Source organism: Thunnus albacares, chromosome 15, assembly GCF_914725855.1.
Source record: "Thunnus albacares chromosome 15, fThuAlb1.1, whole genome shotgun sequence".
In the NCBI taxonomy this organism is placed as follows: Eukaryota; Metazoa; Chordata; class Actinopteri; order Scombriformes; family Scombridae; genus Thunnus; species Thunnus albacares.
The window spans coordinates 22,895,260-22,915,094 of NC_058120.1; the positions used below are offsets into that span (position 1 = coordinate 22,895,260).

Consider the following 19,835-nt stretch of genomic DNA (forward strand, 5'->3'; position numbering starts at 1 on the left):
TCCATCTGGTTGTTTTATCCATTAACAATTTCTAAATTTACTGTACTAGAAAATGTCTTATGTCACCATATATTTCATTTCAACCTTTATTTTAGATTCTTGATCTCCAGAAACCATTGAGGGTGACTCTCATTTACAATGATGCCAAGAAAAACAAAAAAAACCCACAAACAACAATGAAACAAACATAGTCAACAAAATCAGTTAAAACAGTTACAGACAGGCAGTGAACAGTTGTTAATTATATTTCTGAAGTATCCAAGAGGTATGAGAGTACTCAGTTTTAGGTCACATTGCAAGAGGTTCCATGAGTTTGCTGCACTAACACTAAATGCAGTCTTTCCAAGTTCAGTCCTGGCATGATGTACCTGAAAAGCCAGGCAGTCACTGGCGCGGGTTAGAAGTGGACCAGAGTTCCTGTGCAACAGAGATGTGATGTATGATGGTAATTTTCCAGTCAGGGCTTTATAGATATACAGATACCAATGATTATTGTACCTCCCAGTCAGAGAAGGCCAGCCAACCTTATCATAGAGGATACAGTGGTGAGTATTGTTGCCATCACCAGTAATAAATCTCAGGGCTGAATGGTCTAAAGGCCTAAATGTGGAGGCAGCAGCATTTCTGTAAATTACATCCCCATAATCTAAGACTGATAGGGTGGTTGATTCAACAATCCTCTTCCTTATTCCTGTATAGAAAACCAATATTTTTAATTTGTCAACAAGGTTCTTGATATGGTGATTGAATGTGAATTAGTCGTCCACCATAAATTTTGTTTTATTTGTGTTAAGTATCAGTCTGAGATCAATGAAGGAATTTTGCATTGCATGAAAGGAAAGTTACAGTTTCTCAATAACTAATTGAACAGAAACACAGATACAACATAGAATAGTGTCGTCTGCATACAGATGGGTTTGGCAGCCACGTAGGGAAGACACAATTTCATTAATATAAATGGTGAACAGGACAGGACCCAGAATGGATCCCTGCGGCACACCCTTAGTGACAGGCAAGAATCCAGACCGGGTTCCTCCATCCTCACACGTTGACGTCTGTCACACTAGTAATTCTGCAACCATCTGCAAGCATCCCTATATATCCAAGTTGTTATATAAAATTATATATACTGTGATGAAGGATTTTATCCACCTCGCCCAGTTCTAAATACAGTTAGGCAGATACATTGACTGGTCCAATACATATCAGTTGCAGATATATCAGTATCAGTGTATACAGAATGTCAGCCAAAGTATCAATACATTGCAGTAGAGGAATGTCTAAGACAAAGACATTTGTCCTACAGAGAGAATGATAAGCTTGTTTTCAACTGTAAAATGTCTGTGTCAGTACATATCTCTGACACAATTCTTAAAAAAAAAACAAATTTAATGTTTGTTTATGTTATGTATTTATGTAAATAAATAATACTGGCCTATGTATTATGCATGATTGGATTTTTTAATGCTCCTAAATATTGATATATCTGCCTCAAAAATATACTCGTTGGGTAAAAATTTAGTATGTTTTTGGATATCAAGAGTATATATCATATATTAGAGCATAAAATATGTATAAATGAACATGATACTGAAATCAAAGAGCAAATTACATATTCAGTCAACATGTCAAGTTAAAAACAAAAAAATATTAATATTATCATAAAATATAACATAACATTTTCTCTTTTACAAGTATGTTGTATTATATTTTACCTGTATACAACTGCTGTATAGGCTACAGGTGAAATATAATACATCATACAAGTAAAAGAGAAAATAATTGAAAATAATATGAAACTGTGATTAGTTGATTGAGAATTATTTAAGGCAGAGTACAGCTGTGTCAATTAATGAATTAGACAATCAACAGTCTGAAAAAAATGCTAAAATTCTCTGGTTTCAGCTTATTAATTGTGAATATTTTCTGATCTATTTAGTTTTCTGACAGTAAACTGAATATCTTTGAGTTGTGGACTGTTGGTCAGGAAAAAACAAGACATTTTTAGGTTGGATCTTGGGCTTTGGGAAATGATGATCGACATATCTCACCATTGTCTTTCGTTTTATAGGGCAGACAACTATTTATTGAGAAAAATAATCCACAGATTACTCACAAATGAAAGTAATCGTTAGTTGCAGCCGTAATGCAGAGCACTGGATTTACAGATTTTCAGTATGCTTTCTTGCAACGTGAACTATGAACTGGGTTGCCATGTCTGTCTGTGTCCCCCTTTTAAGATTCTGCTTTTTTTTTTTTTTAATTCAAAATTAAAATTATTTTATAGTATTTCAGCTGGTGAAGCTGCTATTCATTCATGTGGTTAATTTGTACAACCAGTGCAAAACTCGTTTTGAACGACATGGGAGCAAAGTCATCAACTTTCTTCAACCGAGTTTTGTTTTCTTTCTCAACTTCATTGAAAACAGTCAATAAAAAACAGTCACACAAACAAGTATGAAGAACAAAAAGAGGAAACAAACTGCCAGAGAATTCAATTATGACATGATAAAATAAAATAATAAATAATAATTTAAAAAAACAGCCGCGCTTTTGCTCAATACTGGACCAATTTCAAAAAGTGTTGTCCCCATTAGTCATATAAACACAAAATGATGGGAAAATAGGGTTCAGGTTGAAAAATCCCGAAGTTTCCCCTTAATGATTGATCTGGCGAGCCTTATCCCCCCCCCCCCCCCCGCCCCCTCTCCTCCCGCCCCCTCTCCTCCACCTGCATTCCGTGAAGACCCGCCCTACTCCGCTTGTGATTGGCTAGTACTCGTTGCCTTCGTAATTTAGGGTGGTTCGGTTTGGGCACGAGGAGTGTGATTGGTTAGAGTGGGGGGAAGGAATATCAGGGTAAGCCAATCAGAGATAGAGTAGGGGCGGGTCTTCGCAGAATGCGGGTGCGGGAAAGAAATGCACCTGGCAACGTGAAGCCAGCAGCGTTTCCTGTTCCCTGTTAGTTCCTCTGGACCAGACTCGCCATTTTGATACAGTCGAGTGGGGCTGAGACGACCCCGTTAAAGTTGCAGCTTGACCAGCGACGTAAACATCAACAATCTGAGAAGCTTTAGGTCGAAAACTGAGGTGAGATTGAATAACTGTATTTGACTTTACGGGTTTAAAAGTTAACGCTGGAGTCTGATTTAAACAGAGGACGGTGTTTTTGTAGCTAACGGCAGCTAACTAGCTTCGACCTCGAGGCGAGTTGTAGCTACAACCGTCATGGGCGCACAGAAAACTACAGCTAAGCTATCGTTATTGTTTTTAAATAAACCTACTTTAACATAATACCACACAGCTCGACTAACTATTATTGCATTTGGCAGATATTCCGTTTTTAACTCTTATATTTCTTATTTTAAAAACGGTTGAAATCGTGGTGTGATTCAAGCATTAACTTAGCAACGTCATCACGTTGTGTCCTCGCAGTAAAGGACTAGCAGGCTGTCGGTAGGCCCCAGAGAGGACTGGTGGGTTGTTTTTAAACCGATATAACTCGCTAAGTAAGGACTGTTAGTTAACTAACTTTAGATATGTTAAAAATACATATATTCGACTGCTTTTGGGCATTTTGGATGCTGTAGTTTGTGGTGCTGTTGGAATAATATTCATAATTAAAATGTCCATTTACCCTCATCGATTTATGTCGATGAGGGTAGACTAGCACCAAAAACTACGGTACAGCCTCCTAAATGACAATAAAATTGAATCAAGTGAACCTTGTAACTTTGACGAAGGAAGGAGTTATTGCAGGGTTGTTAATTTTTAGCTAAGTGTACCTTATAAACTGGCCACGAAGTTTATCATGGTTGGATTATGAGTTTCAGGCTCTCGAGGTTGTTTGTTTTTTGAAATGAATCTTTGTTTTGAAAGAAAACCACTATACTGGAACTGGTCCAACCAGAACTGGACTCGAGTGTGGCTTTGATCCAGTTCAGGTTTGCCAGTTTCAGTGTAGTTAATGGTTTCCAGTTCAGACCTGGGCATGTGATCTTTTTTTGTATAAATTTGTAAAAACACCCATACCTGAATGGTCGGAACCAACAAATTCACTTATTCTAGATGCAGTGAGTGCAAAGTTTTATTTTTGATTCCTGAACTATATCCAGAGGTTATGCTGACTGATTTTAAAAGTCATGAATACAGCATCTGACCTTTCTGAGCAGTAACAGATCTGTTACTTATTAATCTTTTAATGAGAGTCCATACTGCAAACTGTTTAAAATTAACTACTGGCTCAGTCAAGTTAACAGAATTTGTTGTCAGGGGGAGTAATGAATTGAAGATGTATGTCTGTCAAATATTAAAGGACCAGTGTGTAGGATTTAGTAGCATCTAGTGGTGAGGGACATACTTTATGAATATTATATTCCATTTCTGCTAAGTCGGTTTTGCTAGATGCCACTAAATTCTACTCACTGCATCTCTAAATATTGAGCTGTCTGTTCTTCATTATTTCTCGTCATCTAACTAAACGTTTGTCTAATCTCGTGTATTTCCATTTCAGCAGATAATGAGTGGCTGTCGTGTCTTCATTGGCCGCTTGAGCCCACACGCCAGAGAGAGAGATGTGGAGAAGTTTTTCAAGGGATACGGACGGATCCGGGAAATCAACTTGAAGAATGGTTTCGGCTTTGTGGTTAGTGTCACTGACTGCTTGGTGAGAGTTATGAGTTCTGATCCTGTCCTGCTTTTTGCCTCTACAAAATTTTTTCCCCCCGTCTCCTCAGGAATTTGATGACCACAGAGATGCAGATGATGCTGTCTACGAGTTGAACGGCAAAGAATTGTGCAGTGAAAGGTAAGAATTTAATCTGGGAAGGTTTCTTTGTTTTGTGAGACCCAAACTATGACATTTTACTCCGTACCACGGCATGTTTATGCAGACAAAATGGCAGATTTGTGATCAAAAAGAGTGGGTTAGCTAATGCTTTCCCTACCGTTGCCATCCCCTGGTTATCAGTGTGATATGACTGGTTATTGACCACATATTTTTAGATACTTCCTTAACATTTATACTAGCCTTGGTGCAACTCTGAACTTTTTTTGATGAACTTGCAAGCTGTGTACTAAAACCATGACTCAGCTTCTTCATCTTGCAAGTGCAGCATTAAAGGAACTGATAAGAAGTCACGTGTGCTTTGCCACTTCCTCACAGTGCCAAAGTCTGTAGGAGTTTAATAGTTGGCAGTTTACTCCAATTACATGTAAGTGTTTTCAGATGCCACAGCGCTGTAGGCATACACCAATGTACAAAACAAGACTTCAGGTCTGCTTAATATGCTTGTGAGTCACAGTGGCATTAGACATGGCTTCAGAACCTCTCAAAGCAGGAAGTTAACATTCAAACATGTAAAGTGACAAAGAGTGTAAATGCAGGACTTGAAACCAGTCACGGTTTAGCAGACAGTTTGCAGGTGTTGGTGTGTTTAGGGTCGCTGAAAAAGGCCGTTCATCGAGCTCAGTCTGCGCACAATACAGTGATGAGATGTAGCAGCTTATTTGCCGCAAACCTGCCATTTTGTCTGACAGTAAAGGCTGGATTTGATTTCTAATGGATCTCAAAGACGTGGACAACAATTGACCCCGTCTAGGGTTTTCCAGTAGACTTTTTTTCTTTGAGATATTTTTTATCCAAATGACTTCTATTTAAATGAAGGGTTTACATCCAAATCTGTGGTAAAATCATCAGTGGTCAGAGTCCAAGCAGTTAAGTTATTCACTGTCAATGCTGCAGTTCCAGCATTTGTCTCCAGATAATATCAAAGTCTGTCTCTTTAGGAAAGAAGACTTGTTCAGATAAATACAGTTAAACAAATATTGATGCATTTTATTGGGTATTTTCATCCCCCAACAACACAAGATTACGCCCAGTAAAGGATTTTGAGCTTATAGAATAATGAATAGAACTAACATGGACTTTCAGACCAAACAATTAACAACCCGTATTTCCTTCTAAGACACATTAGTGAGTAACACTTTAATTTGTTACTCATTTGACTTTCTGTTTCTAATGTCTTACTTTCATTTTCAGGGTCACCATCGAGCATGCTCGCTCCAGAAGAGGAAGAGGCGGTGGCGGCGGCGGCCCTGGAATGGGACGTTTCAGCAGCTATCGTCCATCTCGCAGCAGTGGATCAAGGTACGTAAGCCTTAAGATAGTGTCCTGAAAACAGCTAACTAGTTAGTTAAGCTTCTACTCATGATTTATTGCAGTCAAAGCAGAAAAGATTATGTCAAATTTCCAGGACAAAATAAACAGATATTTGTTTTTTTTCATTGTTCCTCAGTGTACCAAGATGTTTACACATTGTCATATGTCAACATGGATCATTTACAAATAAATTGAGGAAACTGGGTAGACAGTTATGCAGGATGTAAATCCTCTTTAAATCTATCTGGTTGTGCCAAAGTCAAATAAAGCACAGTGAACTATGACGGCCGAGCCAGTGTGTTTATCTAAGTACACAAGTGTGGCAGAAAACACACGGATCACAGAAGTCATGGTTCAGATCGTATCACTGTTTTGAGTCACAGATTGGATCATTTTTTGGATCATTGCAAAAAAAAAGGAAACACTTAGAAACTTAGATGCTGGTTTGGTGTTTGCTCTTCAAAATCCTTGTTAGTGACACACTGTGTGTCTATGACAACAGCAGTTTGTTTGCTTTGTCTCCAACGAGTCATTAAATTTTGCAATCAGAACGGATCACAGATCAACTACGTCCTGTTACACCTGTACTCCTGGGCAGCATTAACTAAGATCAAATCATTGACGTGAGCCTTCAGCCTCTTGTTCCACGTCTGAGTCTAATTCAAATATTGACGCAGCTCTTAAACTGACAGAGAATAAATACAACAGCAGTGAACACAAAGAGAAATTGGCTACGCTGCGAGAATGATTCAGTGTGAATTTTACAACCTTTATTTAATACCGAAGGCTCTCCAGTTTGATCTGGGTCTATTTACAGCCTCCACCGTGAAGCATTTGTCCTCTTTTAACAGAAAATTTGTCTCTTTGTTGACTGTACAGATACGGCCCTCCTGTGCGGACTGACCACAGACTCATTGTGGAGAACCTCTCTTCACGGATTAGCTGGCAGGTAAGAGATTACTAATCTTTCTTTTCTCGTCTTACAACGCAGCCTTTTTTAAATTTCTATACATCAGCTTGTAATTACATGTTTATTAAATGAAGCAGCACTCATTTGATCGGTCCGGATCAATTTTTATAGTTAGACTACGAGAAAAAACCCCAAAACAAACATGTTCTTATTAGTTAATTGGCTAATTATGATTTAAAAAAAAGCCCCCCCCCCCCCTTTTTTTTTTAAACTTTACCACCATCCACATTTTTTTCCCCAGAGAAAGCACGTTACTGCTGATGACGGGCATTCTTACCAAAAAACATTTAACTGCTTTTTATCAGCTGCTCTGATATGGTTTCCTTGTATCAGAGGTGACTGCACACCCTCCACGGAGGTGTCAGAAGTGTGTAGCGCCCTCTCCTGGTTGTTTTTTCTGAATAGTGTCCATTTGGTGCCTCTCCTTACACGCAGTTGCCGCCGGTCTAAAGTCTTGGCTGGGCCCCGTAGCGGGTGAAAGTGGTCTAGCGCAGGATACGGTAGCCTTAGGAGGTCCGTAGCCACAGTCTGGAGGTTCTGTGGGCTGGCATCCCCGACTGCTGTAACCCCCCTCAAATCCACGGCCCCTACACTCTCCTATTTGGGTCTTTTTCTGTTGCTGATGGAGCTGGGGGGGTGTTGAGTCGGGCGCACACCCCTCCCCCTACTTGCTCTCTGGTGGTTCCTTACTTGTGGAGGCCGGATGCTGAGTCAAGGCCGAGGTCGTTTCTCAAGGGCTTAACACTGCATTGGTTCCATTTGCTATTTGGACAAGGCTCTATGCTAATATCTCCCTGGGTTTGGAATGGTAAGTAGCATAAAACTCATGTGATTGGGTTTGTACAGGGTTGGGTGGTAAAGGGGGTGTACAGTCAGTTTTATTATGTACAAAACAAAACACTTAAAGCCTTTTGAGCCAACTACTTTTGGTAGGCTTTCTTGCCTATTTTACCCATAGAAATATTGTCATCCAACCCCTAAAAGAAAAAAAAAATACACAGCTTTATCTCGTATATGCAGGCACTAGATCCAATATTAACTTTATGCAAAAATGCATTAGGTTTTAACCTGAAATACATTCAAACCCCAAAGCCTGTGTCACCTGTGCACAATTGTCAGGCGTCTCACGATGTCGACGAGGTGAATTTGGTTTTTTTGCTGATTAGCTAAGAAGTTAAATGCGGATTCATGGAGCCACTTAATGGGATATAGGAAGTTTTTCTTTTGAGAAAAGGCAACACTTGTCCATACTCACAAAGCATTTGCAGTGGCTCTTTTTGTTTACAATGCCCTCCACTGAAATGAGAGCTTATCACATATATTGTTCTGCTGTGAAAGTCAGCGTTAGATAACCCAAGTTTCTGTGTGCTGGTGTCTTGCTGCCTGCTCATTTCTCTCCCTCCAGGTCTGAAAAGGCTCTCACTGGCACCTCATACTTTGTTCTTTGTTACTAATCCTACATTATACTTTGAAACAGGACCTGAAAGACCTCATGAGAAAAGCAGGTGAAGTTACCTTTGTGGACGCCCACAGACCCAACAAAAATGAAGGGTGAGTTGCTCGCTCTGTTCGTCAAACCGTGACTCTCTATTTGTCTTTGTGTCATCGTGAACTCCTAATAACGTTTCTGCTCTCACACAGGGTGGTTGAGTTTGCATCTCGCAGTGATATGAAGAACGCCATCGCCAAGCTTGATGGGACAGAATTGAACGGACGCAAGCTGAAGATCTTTGAGGACAGCAGAAGGTGAGTTGTTTTCACCGTTTTTACCAGTCTTGGTGAAACTTCACCAATTATGTTTGAGTTTTTTGTGGCCCCGAGCTATATAGCACATATAACATAGTTCATGATAATACCGGTGCAAAAATGTGATAAGATTGCATCACAGTAAAGGCAAAGGGAGCAGCGACTGTGACTGGGATGTGTGAGGGGGAAAAACTCCCAGCGAAAGCAGAGGAGAGCGTGGTATTTATCAGCTGGACTCTGCCGGCTCTCATCACAACAACAGATCTGTTTTCTAAAGTTACAGAAATGAAGATGGAGACAGATATATGATTGATTGTGGAGGATGAAGGCAACGTGAGCAGCTGCAGAAATGTGGACTTTAGATTGATTGCAAAGCGATCGCTAGTCCAAAATGCCGTTATCGCGAGAATTCCTTGCAAAACAAACATATTATTTTAAAGCTGGTTCATGCGATTAGTTTACCGAACAACCAAAAGCCGGGCTAATCGCCTGATGGATCGAGCTTCAAAATTATAGCACTGACATTTGAGAGGTATTGATCTCCTCACCTCACTTTTGGAGAAAGAAAGCAAATAAGCACAAAACTATTCCTTTAAATATAGATCTTGTACCTTTACCCATCATTGACGAGTTCAGTTTAGTCTGGATGAACAGTCCTCCTGGATGTTTACTGACATGATAAAGGATATCAGGGCAGATCTGTGAGTCTCTTATTTAGTGTAGTTATAGTGCAGTTTTCAGGTTGTCTTTTGATTGTTTGTTGTACACTTACACTGACTAAATCATTAATCAATTACCTCTCTGCCAACAGTCACAGCAAGAGCCGCTCCCGCTCCCGCAGCTACTCCCGCTCCAAGAGTCGCTCCAGGAGCCGCAACCGCTCCAGGAGCCGCTCCAGGTCCATCAGCCGCACTCCAGAGAAGAAGACCTCGGGAGGGGGCAAGGCCGCAGCAAGATCCCCCTCCCGCTCCAAGTCCCGCTCCAAGTCACGCTCCAAGTCCCGCTCCAGGTCCCGCTCCAGGTCTCGCTCACACTCACCCGCTCCCACTCAGAACAAACAGTCACGCTCTCGCTCCCGTTCTCGCTCCCGTTCCCGATCCCGTTCGCGTTCCCGCTCCGCCTCAGCAGACAGCAAACACTGAGATGGGTTCACCTGTAGGCCGTATCATAGACTGATAGTTGCGCACCATAGACCTGTGTGGTGGCAGATGATTTTTTTGTTTTTTGTTTTTTAAATAAAGGGGAGAAAATTGCCTTTTTCATGGCGTCTTTCAGTCATTAATGTGCCCACATTGGCTTTGATTATTTTTTTTTTTGGTCTTATTTTATTTTCCGTTGGGGGTTTTTTTGTAATTCTTAGTTTGGATGTGCTTCCAAGGGGAAGAGAAAAGATCTTTGTTTTCCTGTTTCTTCATGATTTATACATTTCTCTCTTTTTAAAAAAAAAAGCCCTTTCATATTGTGTGAGTGACAGGAAACCTTTTGATCAGGTGATCTCCTGGAGTCTGTCCAAGCTGTCTGCCATGTTACGATTCCATCCACTCCTCTGTGCTTTGCCCAAGTGTTCGGAGCAGTTCAAGGTTCGGTGGGAAATGTCGAATGTTTTTTCTTTTTTCTTTTTTTTTTTTTCGTCTGTCATGCGAGCTCCTGGCATTGCCGTGAAACTGTGATTCTGCTTCTGACGAGATGCCGTAACAGGCGTCTCTAAACATGTTGCATTCACTGCCCTGATATGTGAACATAGAAATGCAAACATCTTAGTTGGTGATTTATTTCAGCTTTCTAGTGTAATGTATTGGATTCTGGCATTAGATTTGATCTGGCTTTTTTTTTTTTTCTCTGTCAAACACTGCTGTATCGGGACCTTGTCTTGTATTGGTAATTTTTTTTTTTTTTCTGCTTTTATTAACTTTAAATCCAGCCTTGGCCTGTAGGATGTTGTGAGTCTGAACACAGAAGTGTCTATTTCAGCAGGAAGAAATGTTTCTAAATCAGTTTATTGATTTGATACTAATAAAACACTCACTGCAAACTGTCATGTCTTTTTTTTTTTTTTTTTTTTTTAGTGATGTCCGGAAAGAATTGTGACTTCTGTTTTATAAAATAATATTTTGTGAATGTGAGTTGAGAGACTCACATACACATACGATAAAGTCTCTGTGGTATAATTGAATAAAGCTTTCACAAACACTTGATTCTGTCTTTCACTCACTATAAACACAAAACAAACATCTTTGATTTTCATGTTAGTCTAAATCAATTCCAGTATGAAAAAATTGATAAACAGGATGGTATTTTACCTTAAGTGAGACATTGGTCTGTATTTTAAGATGAATTTCAAGCAGAAATTGAGATTCTAATGGGTTTGGTTTAAAGGATTCTTCTTAAATTGTATATTAACCAATTTTACAGTGAACAAAGAGGGAGTTAAGAATGCTGTAGGTATGTTGAAAGTCAAAATGTCAATGCAAGGCAGTGGAAGATGTGAAGAGAAGCCATGAAACAAGCGGAGTGACTTCTTGTGCCATAGTGTGTTCATACAGTTTAATATCCAGCCAGGACCAGAGGGACTCTGAATTAAAATTAGCTCTTTACACCTTCATTTGGACTCTTCAGTGAGCTTGAACTAATCATAGGGAACCTGACGGGTCAAGTTAAAATGTGAGTTTTATCCTCTTGCCTCCTTTAGTTCATCTATAGAAACCATCTACGAAAGGCAGAGGAGAGGAGCTGCCATCGACAGAATAATACTTAACAGATCAGCTATGCGTGGATTAATATGATAACAGTTTATCCATCAGCTCATACTAATCCTTAAAGTGACCAAGTCTATGCCATACAGTGTCTGAAAACATTGATGGTGAATGGATACTCTTACCAAAAAGTAGCTAGATAAACAAAAGTAAAATATGTTTGTTGGCAAAACAAAGGAGATTATGTTTATATTTGCACCGGAGAATAAAATTCCAGCATGTTTATCTTTAACCACATGGTGGCAGTACCAGCTTGTAGTTAAATAATATCTGGTTGGATATCGGGGGGGGGGGGGGGGGGGGGGGGGGGGACACATGGCTGTGCATGATTAATATCAGTGATATCAGCATTCATTGTTATAATAAATATTATTATAATAATATTAATGTGGTCAGTGCTCAACAGCAGGGCGGGAACAGGCTGGTCAAGTGAAACAGGGTCCTTTGATTTAGAGCCAAACACAAGTTATTTAAGCAACCTGAGTTCCTGCAAAAGATTGAAAGTGTGATTAAAATGTGCATTAAAAGTCCTGCTCGCACTTATCTCTGCAAGGATTTAATCTTTTATAAAGCAGGGGTGTGACATGTGAAAGTGGAGGGATGGTAGCAGCGGTGCTCCTGTGCTTCTGAATACTGTACATAAACAATTTGAGAATTGAACCGAAACGGCTGGACTCCTCGGATCCGCCCAGACCTTGACATGGCTGCACCTGCCAAGCGCGATGTCGGCAAAATGCAGAAAATGCAGCGGGGAGAGACCTTCAATGACGTTTTTCCTGGAGAGAAATATATGAGGGGTAGTTAATGCCATAGATGAGCCAGGTAAGGAGGACAGAACGAAGTGTCACTGAACCTAAACTGTCATATATGACAGCAAATTATTGCCACCACAAGAAAAAATATGCCCAGTTTATCATTGTAACGGGATTGTTTTCAGTCAAACAATATTATTTTCTGACACATTTGTATTGTTTGCATGTCAGACCAAATATTTTAACCATTGGAGAAACTTTTCAGGCTGCACTGTCTTAACATATTTCATAAATATGCCGGACCTGGTTAAACAGTATTGATTGGATGATTACTGACCAGCTGCAGTTTGTTATGTTAGATAATGGAAGAGTGTATGGGAGGTTGTTCAAAACACTATGATGGCATTGTGGAAATTTCCGCCCATTGTCAATCCTAGGGCGTCCAATACCGACACTTTGTCATGCCCCTCGGCATCTGATATTGAAGCACAAGGCCCTCTGTAGCGTATTTATGAGACACACTGGGCTTCCAACTAACTCCAATGTAAACCCATCTGCGTCATTATTAGACACCATGAGGCCGATGATGTCTATATAAGGTGCAGTTTTCCCTCTTAGGAATAGGTGTGTTGGGTGGATGGCTACATAGTAGGATGGCAAAAAGTAACTTCCAACCTCGAGCGTCACGTTTGCAACTGAAACTCGGGACAGTTTTTTGTCGTGGCGTTTACTGTAGCCATGACGATGTTTCAAGTGATCATTTTAACCCAAAGCACATTCTTGCCCTAAACCTAACCAAGTGGGTTTTGTGCCTAAACCTAACCGGACCACATAATTTGGTCTGAGCGTGTAATATTGCTGTGGATGGGTGTACATTGCATTTAGTTGAAAGGCTGGTGCGTTGCTACACTGACTTACTATCACCTTTTAAGTTGATATGTTGAACTTGTTATCAAACAGTTGCTTATTTACAATATTCACTCTTTTAGCTCTTTTTCGCACTCTACTGACTCCTGAGGGAAATATCTGGCTCCATAGCTGCTAAACGCTCCGCTATGTTCACCATCTAGTGACTAACTGTGTCTGTTTGCCCTTTGGTGCTGAGCTGGTAGTCTACAGTTGGATTTTAGAGCTTTTTCTCTGAAAGTAGCTGCCTGTTGCGGCTGAAAACAATGCTATAAGAGCACTGAGAGTGAACCAAAAGAGTTAAGTTGCAGCCAGACAGCTAAACAATGAGCTGAAACTCACTATAAAGCTCCATGAAGCCGAAGGGAGCTGCAGAGTCGGGGTTTAATTCTATGTAGGTTCATGACATAACACATTGTCATTTGTTACATTATTGTTATGAAAAATATAGATTATAAGTGGCCACAGTTTGTGCCTCTCATGTATTAGCATACATTCGGTTCACAGAGGTAACCATTGGTTTCTCTAAAAGATAATTAATCTGTGATGTTTGAAAAACCCAGAAGGTCATTTAAATACACTGCTGTTCTGAGGGTATTTTGAGAATCCCTAAAGATCTTCTAACCATCTGGATGAAAAAATATTTCACCTGCTGAATCATACGAAAGATTTTTAACTCGTTTCCCAAGTTACCCCTCTCTATATTAAAACAAAGATGGCAGCCTGCTGACTACTTGGATTGGAAACACAATTATGGAGTCACAATTTGGGAAACAAGTTAATAATCATTTTTGTCATGCAGTGGACAGAATTTATTTTTTATCCAGATGGTTAGAAGAGTCTTTGGGGATACTGGACATACTGTCAGAACAGTGGTAAATGTTTTTAAACAGCCTTGTGTTTTGTTTTGTTTTTTAAAGAGTAACCAATGGTTACCTCTATAACCCAAATGTAGCCTATGCTAATACATGAGATGCACAAACTGCGGCTAGATTAGACATAGACATATTTATATAGATGCCACATTGGCCTATGGATCGTATGTCAACATCGCCGCCATATTGGACCAGGCAAGACTGGCCTGTAAACAAATACAAGTAAATGGAGAGCAGAATTTTTTCTGGATAAAAAACACTAAAACGTTCACATTTCTCAACTGATTACAATCAGTCATGTTTATATTCAAGGGTTTATCATCTATATTCATCTATATGGAGTAGAAAAAAACCTTTTACATTATGGTGCTTTTATCCAGAAAACTGCAGCTCACCCATTTACTTGTACTTGTTCACAGCCCGGTCCACTATGGCAGTGAAGTTGACTATCACAGCAACAAGCGAAGCAGTCAATGATGCGTCTATGTATATATAAGATTAGGGTGTAGCTGCTTTAAACCCTTGAAAAAAATATGAGCTTCTCCTCCCCCTCCTGCTTGTGTGGCACTAATCACCCCTCATACACTCGGAGCAGCGTGGTAGGCACAACAAGCTCAGCGGTCGGTCCGTTCACTCCTGCGCTGCCCCCACTGCGGTTCCTCCCCTGGCAGCAGAGGACCACACCGACCTGCCCGGCCCGACAAGGACGGAGAAATGAGCTCGTCCTCCGCCGTTCACATCGCACTAACGTGAGCGAGTGACGGCTCTTCTTCCCGGACACACGCACACAGACACACACACACAAACACATACACATACACATACACAGACAGAGGACCCGCACCGGTCTGCTGTTTACAGATCCTCAGCTCTGTGTCGGACAGTCCCACCCGCAGCCCGGACCATGGCGGAGAGAAGTGGCCGGTTGAGTTTCCCCGGGAGCGGGGCTCTCAACAGACCGGTCCCTATGAACCTGTTTGCAACATGGGAGATAGATGGATCCTCCCCGAACTGCATCCCGAGGTAAGCCTGCAAAGCATGGTATCGCGGTGTCCTTTTAAACTTTAAAGCTGGTGTTTCCAATGCACCAGACGTGCAAGTCAGTGCTGTCATTTGTCAGATTGCTAACGTTACAGCTGCACAGCGGCTTACTGTACCACCAGCTAGCTGTATCATTAAACCAAGAGGATACCCAGGGCCCTGCAGTGGGATAATGCTCATTTAGCCATCTGCATTGTTTTTTTTCTTTAATGTAGAGGTAAATAAAAAGGTTTGTAACCATTTGGCAGCTAAACAACTCATAAGCAAATACCAGCTCCATCCTCAGTGCAGTGTTGAAACAGGCTGTAAAGTAAAGGTGTGTTATTCTGCAGATATAATTTGTGTTAAAATCCTTGAATGCTCATAATCACCCACTCAGCTGTCATGACAGATAACCAGCTTTATGCCAGGTCTTTGTGCCAAGCTGCACCATGGAGACCATTTGGCTCCTGTGACCCCCAGAGACCCAAAGGCTCTGTTCACACTCACCCCTCACCCCCTCTCCCCCCCACCCCCCCTCCTTCTGCCAAATTAAACATTTTCCGCCCAGGTTAGACTTGTATCCCTGAACTGTTTGCATTATTGTGACAAAACAGCCTCGATTCAAGATCAATATGTTAGCTTTTTTATTGTGCTTTCAACCATATCACATGGCCTTCATCAGCGGTTGGAGTTTGCTCCGTTGTCATGGTGATGGACCTGGTGGCACAGAAGCTCAGAAGCCTGTAATGATTTCATCCACAGTACGGCTGAAAAGAACGGATATTTTCATTATCGATCCATTTTCTTTTTGGTTCAGTCTTTAAAATGCTCGTCACAGCTCCGCTCAGCTCAAGGTGACATCTTTAAAGTGCTTCTTTTAGCAGAGCAGAATTTCAAAAGATATTAGTTAAAGCGGAGAAAAGCATCAAATCTTCACATCTGAGAAGCTGGAATTAGCAAACAAGTTGCTGATTAACTTTCTGACTAATCAATTATTCAACTAATCGTTTCAGCTCTAATCCATCACACTTTCAGGAGCTATGAGTGAAGCATTCTTGACCTTGAAGATAGTTTGATGAAACAATCCTAACTCAAGGTCTTCTTACTGGCTTTTTCTTCATCAACTTTTAATTGCGTTGTTTTTCATTATACATGAAATAAAATCACTCACATTTGGAACAAATCTGCCCGTCAGGAAGAGCAACATCAACACCGAGGACGCTCATGAAGAAGAATCAATGCCACATTTATCAGTTAAATCATCACCCACGGTGTAATTACACAGCTCCTGACATCCGATAGTCGAGTTCATTAGTCAGAGCGGCTCCTTTTTATTTCAGTCATTAGCTTCTTTATGATTTGTTCTAAATTCGTAATAACATTACAGCCACATGAGGGTTCAACATTAATGTTTTTTTTCATTTGTCAGGCAAGTGGGTCAGAAATCTACTTGCCCAAAGTCATTTTTACTTGACCCTGTACAAATTGTTTTATTTATTAGCAGTTATCAAATAACAACAAAGACTAATTGTCATGTTTAATCTTTATTTAAGTGAATGAAACAGAACAAGGACACACAGTGCATATTGGAAATGGTTTGACCCCATCCCTTATCCTTCACTGAACACTAAACACTTTCAGATAATTGAATCGGCTCCTTAACCTGACGGCAAATACATTTTTTAGACTAATTTCTTCCACTTCAAGCTTCCTGATTTTCCTTCTTTGATGTTTCTCGTTCTCAGAGTATTAATGGCGGTGAAAAATTACCTGCTCCACTGATTCCTCTATTTGACGGCGCTCACATAATCCTGAGGGATGTTTGTTTTCACGCATCACACTACTAACCTACTCAATTCTTGATTGGCCAACGACGTGTGCCGACATCCTCCGATGCATGCGAGGGGGAGGGGGGCTCTGCTGTGTGCTAGAGAACGACGATGATCGGAAAAAAATGATTGAAATGTTTTTTATTATTATTATTTTTTGCCACTTGCCGAGTTGCTAGATTTACTAGCCCGACGTGGCACTTTACTTGCCCCGGGCAATCAGGCAACCGTGCGTTGCCCTGCAACCCTGTGAAGCAATTTGTAAAAATATGCTTTCACTCACATACTTGTTGTATGCAAGTCTGCTTGCATTGAAAAAAACGGTTCAAATGGATAAATGTAAAAGATGAGGGCTGCAACTAAAGATTATTTTCATTATCAATTAATTTGCTTATTATTTTCTCAATAAATCATCCATAAAATGTCATAAAATAGTGAAAATTTCCGATTATAATGTAGCAGAACTCAAGATGGCATCTTAGACTTCCTATTTTGTTCAACCAGTGCTCAAAGATATTCAGTTGACTGTCATATATGACAAACAATGGCAAATTCTCACATTTGCAAAGCTGAAATCAGACAATATTTGGCATTTATGCTTTAAACATGACCAAAACAACTGATCAATTTTCAAAATAGTTGCCAAAAAGGTTTTTGTGGATCGAATAGTTGACTTTTAGTTTTAGCTCTGTAGACGACATCTCATCTTCCCTGAATGTGGAGTGATGACAACCATCACACTGAATAGCTGCATTAATTATTTTCAGCATGAGACACATATTGCGTTTGCAACAAATCAGACATTCATTTTCAAAATGTCCGATTTGATGTGATTGGATCTGTTCACCCTGTCAATAACAAACAGATGTGAGGGGAAAATCTGATTTTGGCTCCCGGCAGCTGCAGTGTCAACAAAGCCAAAACATAACTGGAAGTGTTCAGCAAAAAAAAAAAAAACACAAAACACTTTCAGTTTTTAAGTGTTTTCTGGTGATGTGATCTTATTTTTTTGACATCGTGTTGACTTCTGATAAATATCCTGCACTTTATTCTTATCGGCCGCAAAAGTAAACACGTTTTTACCATGATGTAATGACAGAAATAAGTTTTCAAGAGTTTGTGGTCTCAACTTCACTTGATTAATACCTGCAGTCAGACTTTGGTCAGCAACTGTCAGCCTGCGGAGAAGGAAAAAATCTGTAATTAATGAGAGTTGGTAGAGTATGTGTGTGTTTTTATTTTTTATTTTTTTTTACTGATGATCCCTCTCCTTAGCCTCTCTTTATCCTCTTTAGTTAATACCTTCAGTGGGTATTACATTGCATGGCTTTTAGCTGAAATAAGACTAATTCATTTCCAGGAATAGCGTAGCGGTGATGTTATTCAGCAGAGTGGACAAGGAGTCAAAAAGGTTCCTGTAACTAAAAAGTCCCAGTTTCAATCCCTCATGACCTTGCATGTCTGTCAGCGACATGCCGCGCTTACAGCGAGCGTGGGTTGTCATGTGAAATTGCTTTACTGTGTGGATCTACTTTGTAAATAACAGGTTAGTCGCTTACACAGTGAGTTGGTGTGAATAGAGGCTCAGTGTAGCGACCTCACTACTTGTGTGAAGTAAACTGTCAATCAAGACTTTTATTTAAAGATCACCGCAAGCTCCCTATTGACCGGCATCTGTCAGAGTTTAGACAGGAGCGACTCAGCGTGTTAACCAGACGTCAAATCAACTGTCTGATTCAGTGGTATCAGACTCACAAGGTGACTGCTGGATATCTTCAGAGGGCATTTTGTTGCTTTGTTTGTACAGCAGAGAACTTCTCTTCTCTTAATATTTTACTTTTTAGCAAAACAGTGAGAGGGAGTCAGCGAAGGATACACGTGATAAGGGGTGAAAACTGTGCACATGTAATTCACTCTGAAATCTGTTTTTTATCAAGTTTATGATTCACACAGCATAATGGATATTCAAATGATTTACCCCAAAAGCAGCAGACCTTCTTTAACACATTGATTCCTCACTTTGTAATGAGACATGTTAAAAAAAACAGATGTTAGAAATGATCTTGAGACATATTTTGATATGTCTGAGTGAACTTCATGACAGCGACGGCCTTGATATGTGCTATACTGTGCTGTTGAATTAAAGGAATAGTTCAACATTATGGGAAACATGTTTATTTTCTTTATTGCATGAAATATTAAGCTACAGCCAGCAGCTGGGTAGCTTAGCTTAGCATAAAGAATGGAAACAGCTAGCCTTGCTCTGTCCAAAGGTGACAAAATCTGACTGTTAGCACTGCCAATGCTCACAAAGTCACTGCACCCGGCCAAGAAAAACTGTAAAACTGTCTTTACACTTCAGCTTTTGTTCTCATTAAACAAAAGCTTTTGAGATGCTGATTTTATCTTGGTACAGAAAAGGGCTAGCTATTTCCCTTTGCTCCCAGTCTTTATGCTAAGCTAAGCTAACCAGCTGCTGCCTCCAGCGTCATAAATAAATGACAGATACAAGAATGGCATCGTTGTTCTCGTCTCACACTCAGCAAAAAAAGCAAATAAGTATATTTTTGAGGAGCTGTCAACCACGTCTCACAGACTCAGTCTTCAACAAATGGAGTTTGCTTTTTTATTTTATACAGGGAAATATATTCCCATCCTTGTAGTGATCAGGATTTAAGTTTAGACCTAAATGTAGATGCACTTAGACTGCAACTGGACTGTTTTGTTGCCAAGATGTGAGTTAATATACAGGATAAACTGTTTTTTGTCTTAATCTGCTCCTGGTATCTGTTTACCTTGCATGTGTTCATCCCTGTTCTAA

At 40.2% G+C, this 19,835-nt stretch overlaps 2 protein-coding genes across 4 annotated transcripts in view; both read left to right on the top strand.

The window, feature by feature from the left end:
• Positions 1 to 2,919: 2,919 nt before the first annotated feature.
• On the top strand, positions 2,920 to 11,071 carry srsf5a (serine and arginine rich splicing factor 5a). Its single transcript, XM_044374009.1, has 8 exons — positions 2,920 to 3,090; positions 4,514 to 4,645; positions 4,737 to 4,807; positions 6,041 to 6,148; positions 7,040 to 7,109; positions 8,608 to 8,681; positions 8,772 to 8,876; positions 9,688 to 11,071. The coding sequence occupies exons 2-8, from the start codon at positions 4,520 to 4,522 to the stop codon at positions 10,016 to 10,018; spliced, it is 885 nt and encodes a 294-aa protein (XP_044229944.1). The 5' UTR covers positions 2,920 to 3,090; positions 4,514 to 4,519; the 3' UTR covers positions 10,019 to 11,071.
• Positions 11,072 to 14,764: 3,693 nt separating this feature from the next.
• Positions 14,765 to 19,835, top strand: part of pacs2 (phosphofurin acidic cluster sorting protein 2) — a 67,482-nt gene continuing 62,411 nt past the window's right edge. For all 3 annotated transcript variants that reach the window (XM_044374002.1, XM_044374004.1, XM_044374003.1), the window contains exon 1: positions 14,765 to 15,185. In XM_044374002.1, the coding sequence (XP_044229937.1) occupies positions 15,067 to 15,185 (119 nt within the window). In that variant the 5' untranslated portion in view covers positions 14,765 to 15,066. The remainder of the gene's footprint in view (positions 15,186 to 19,835) is intronic.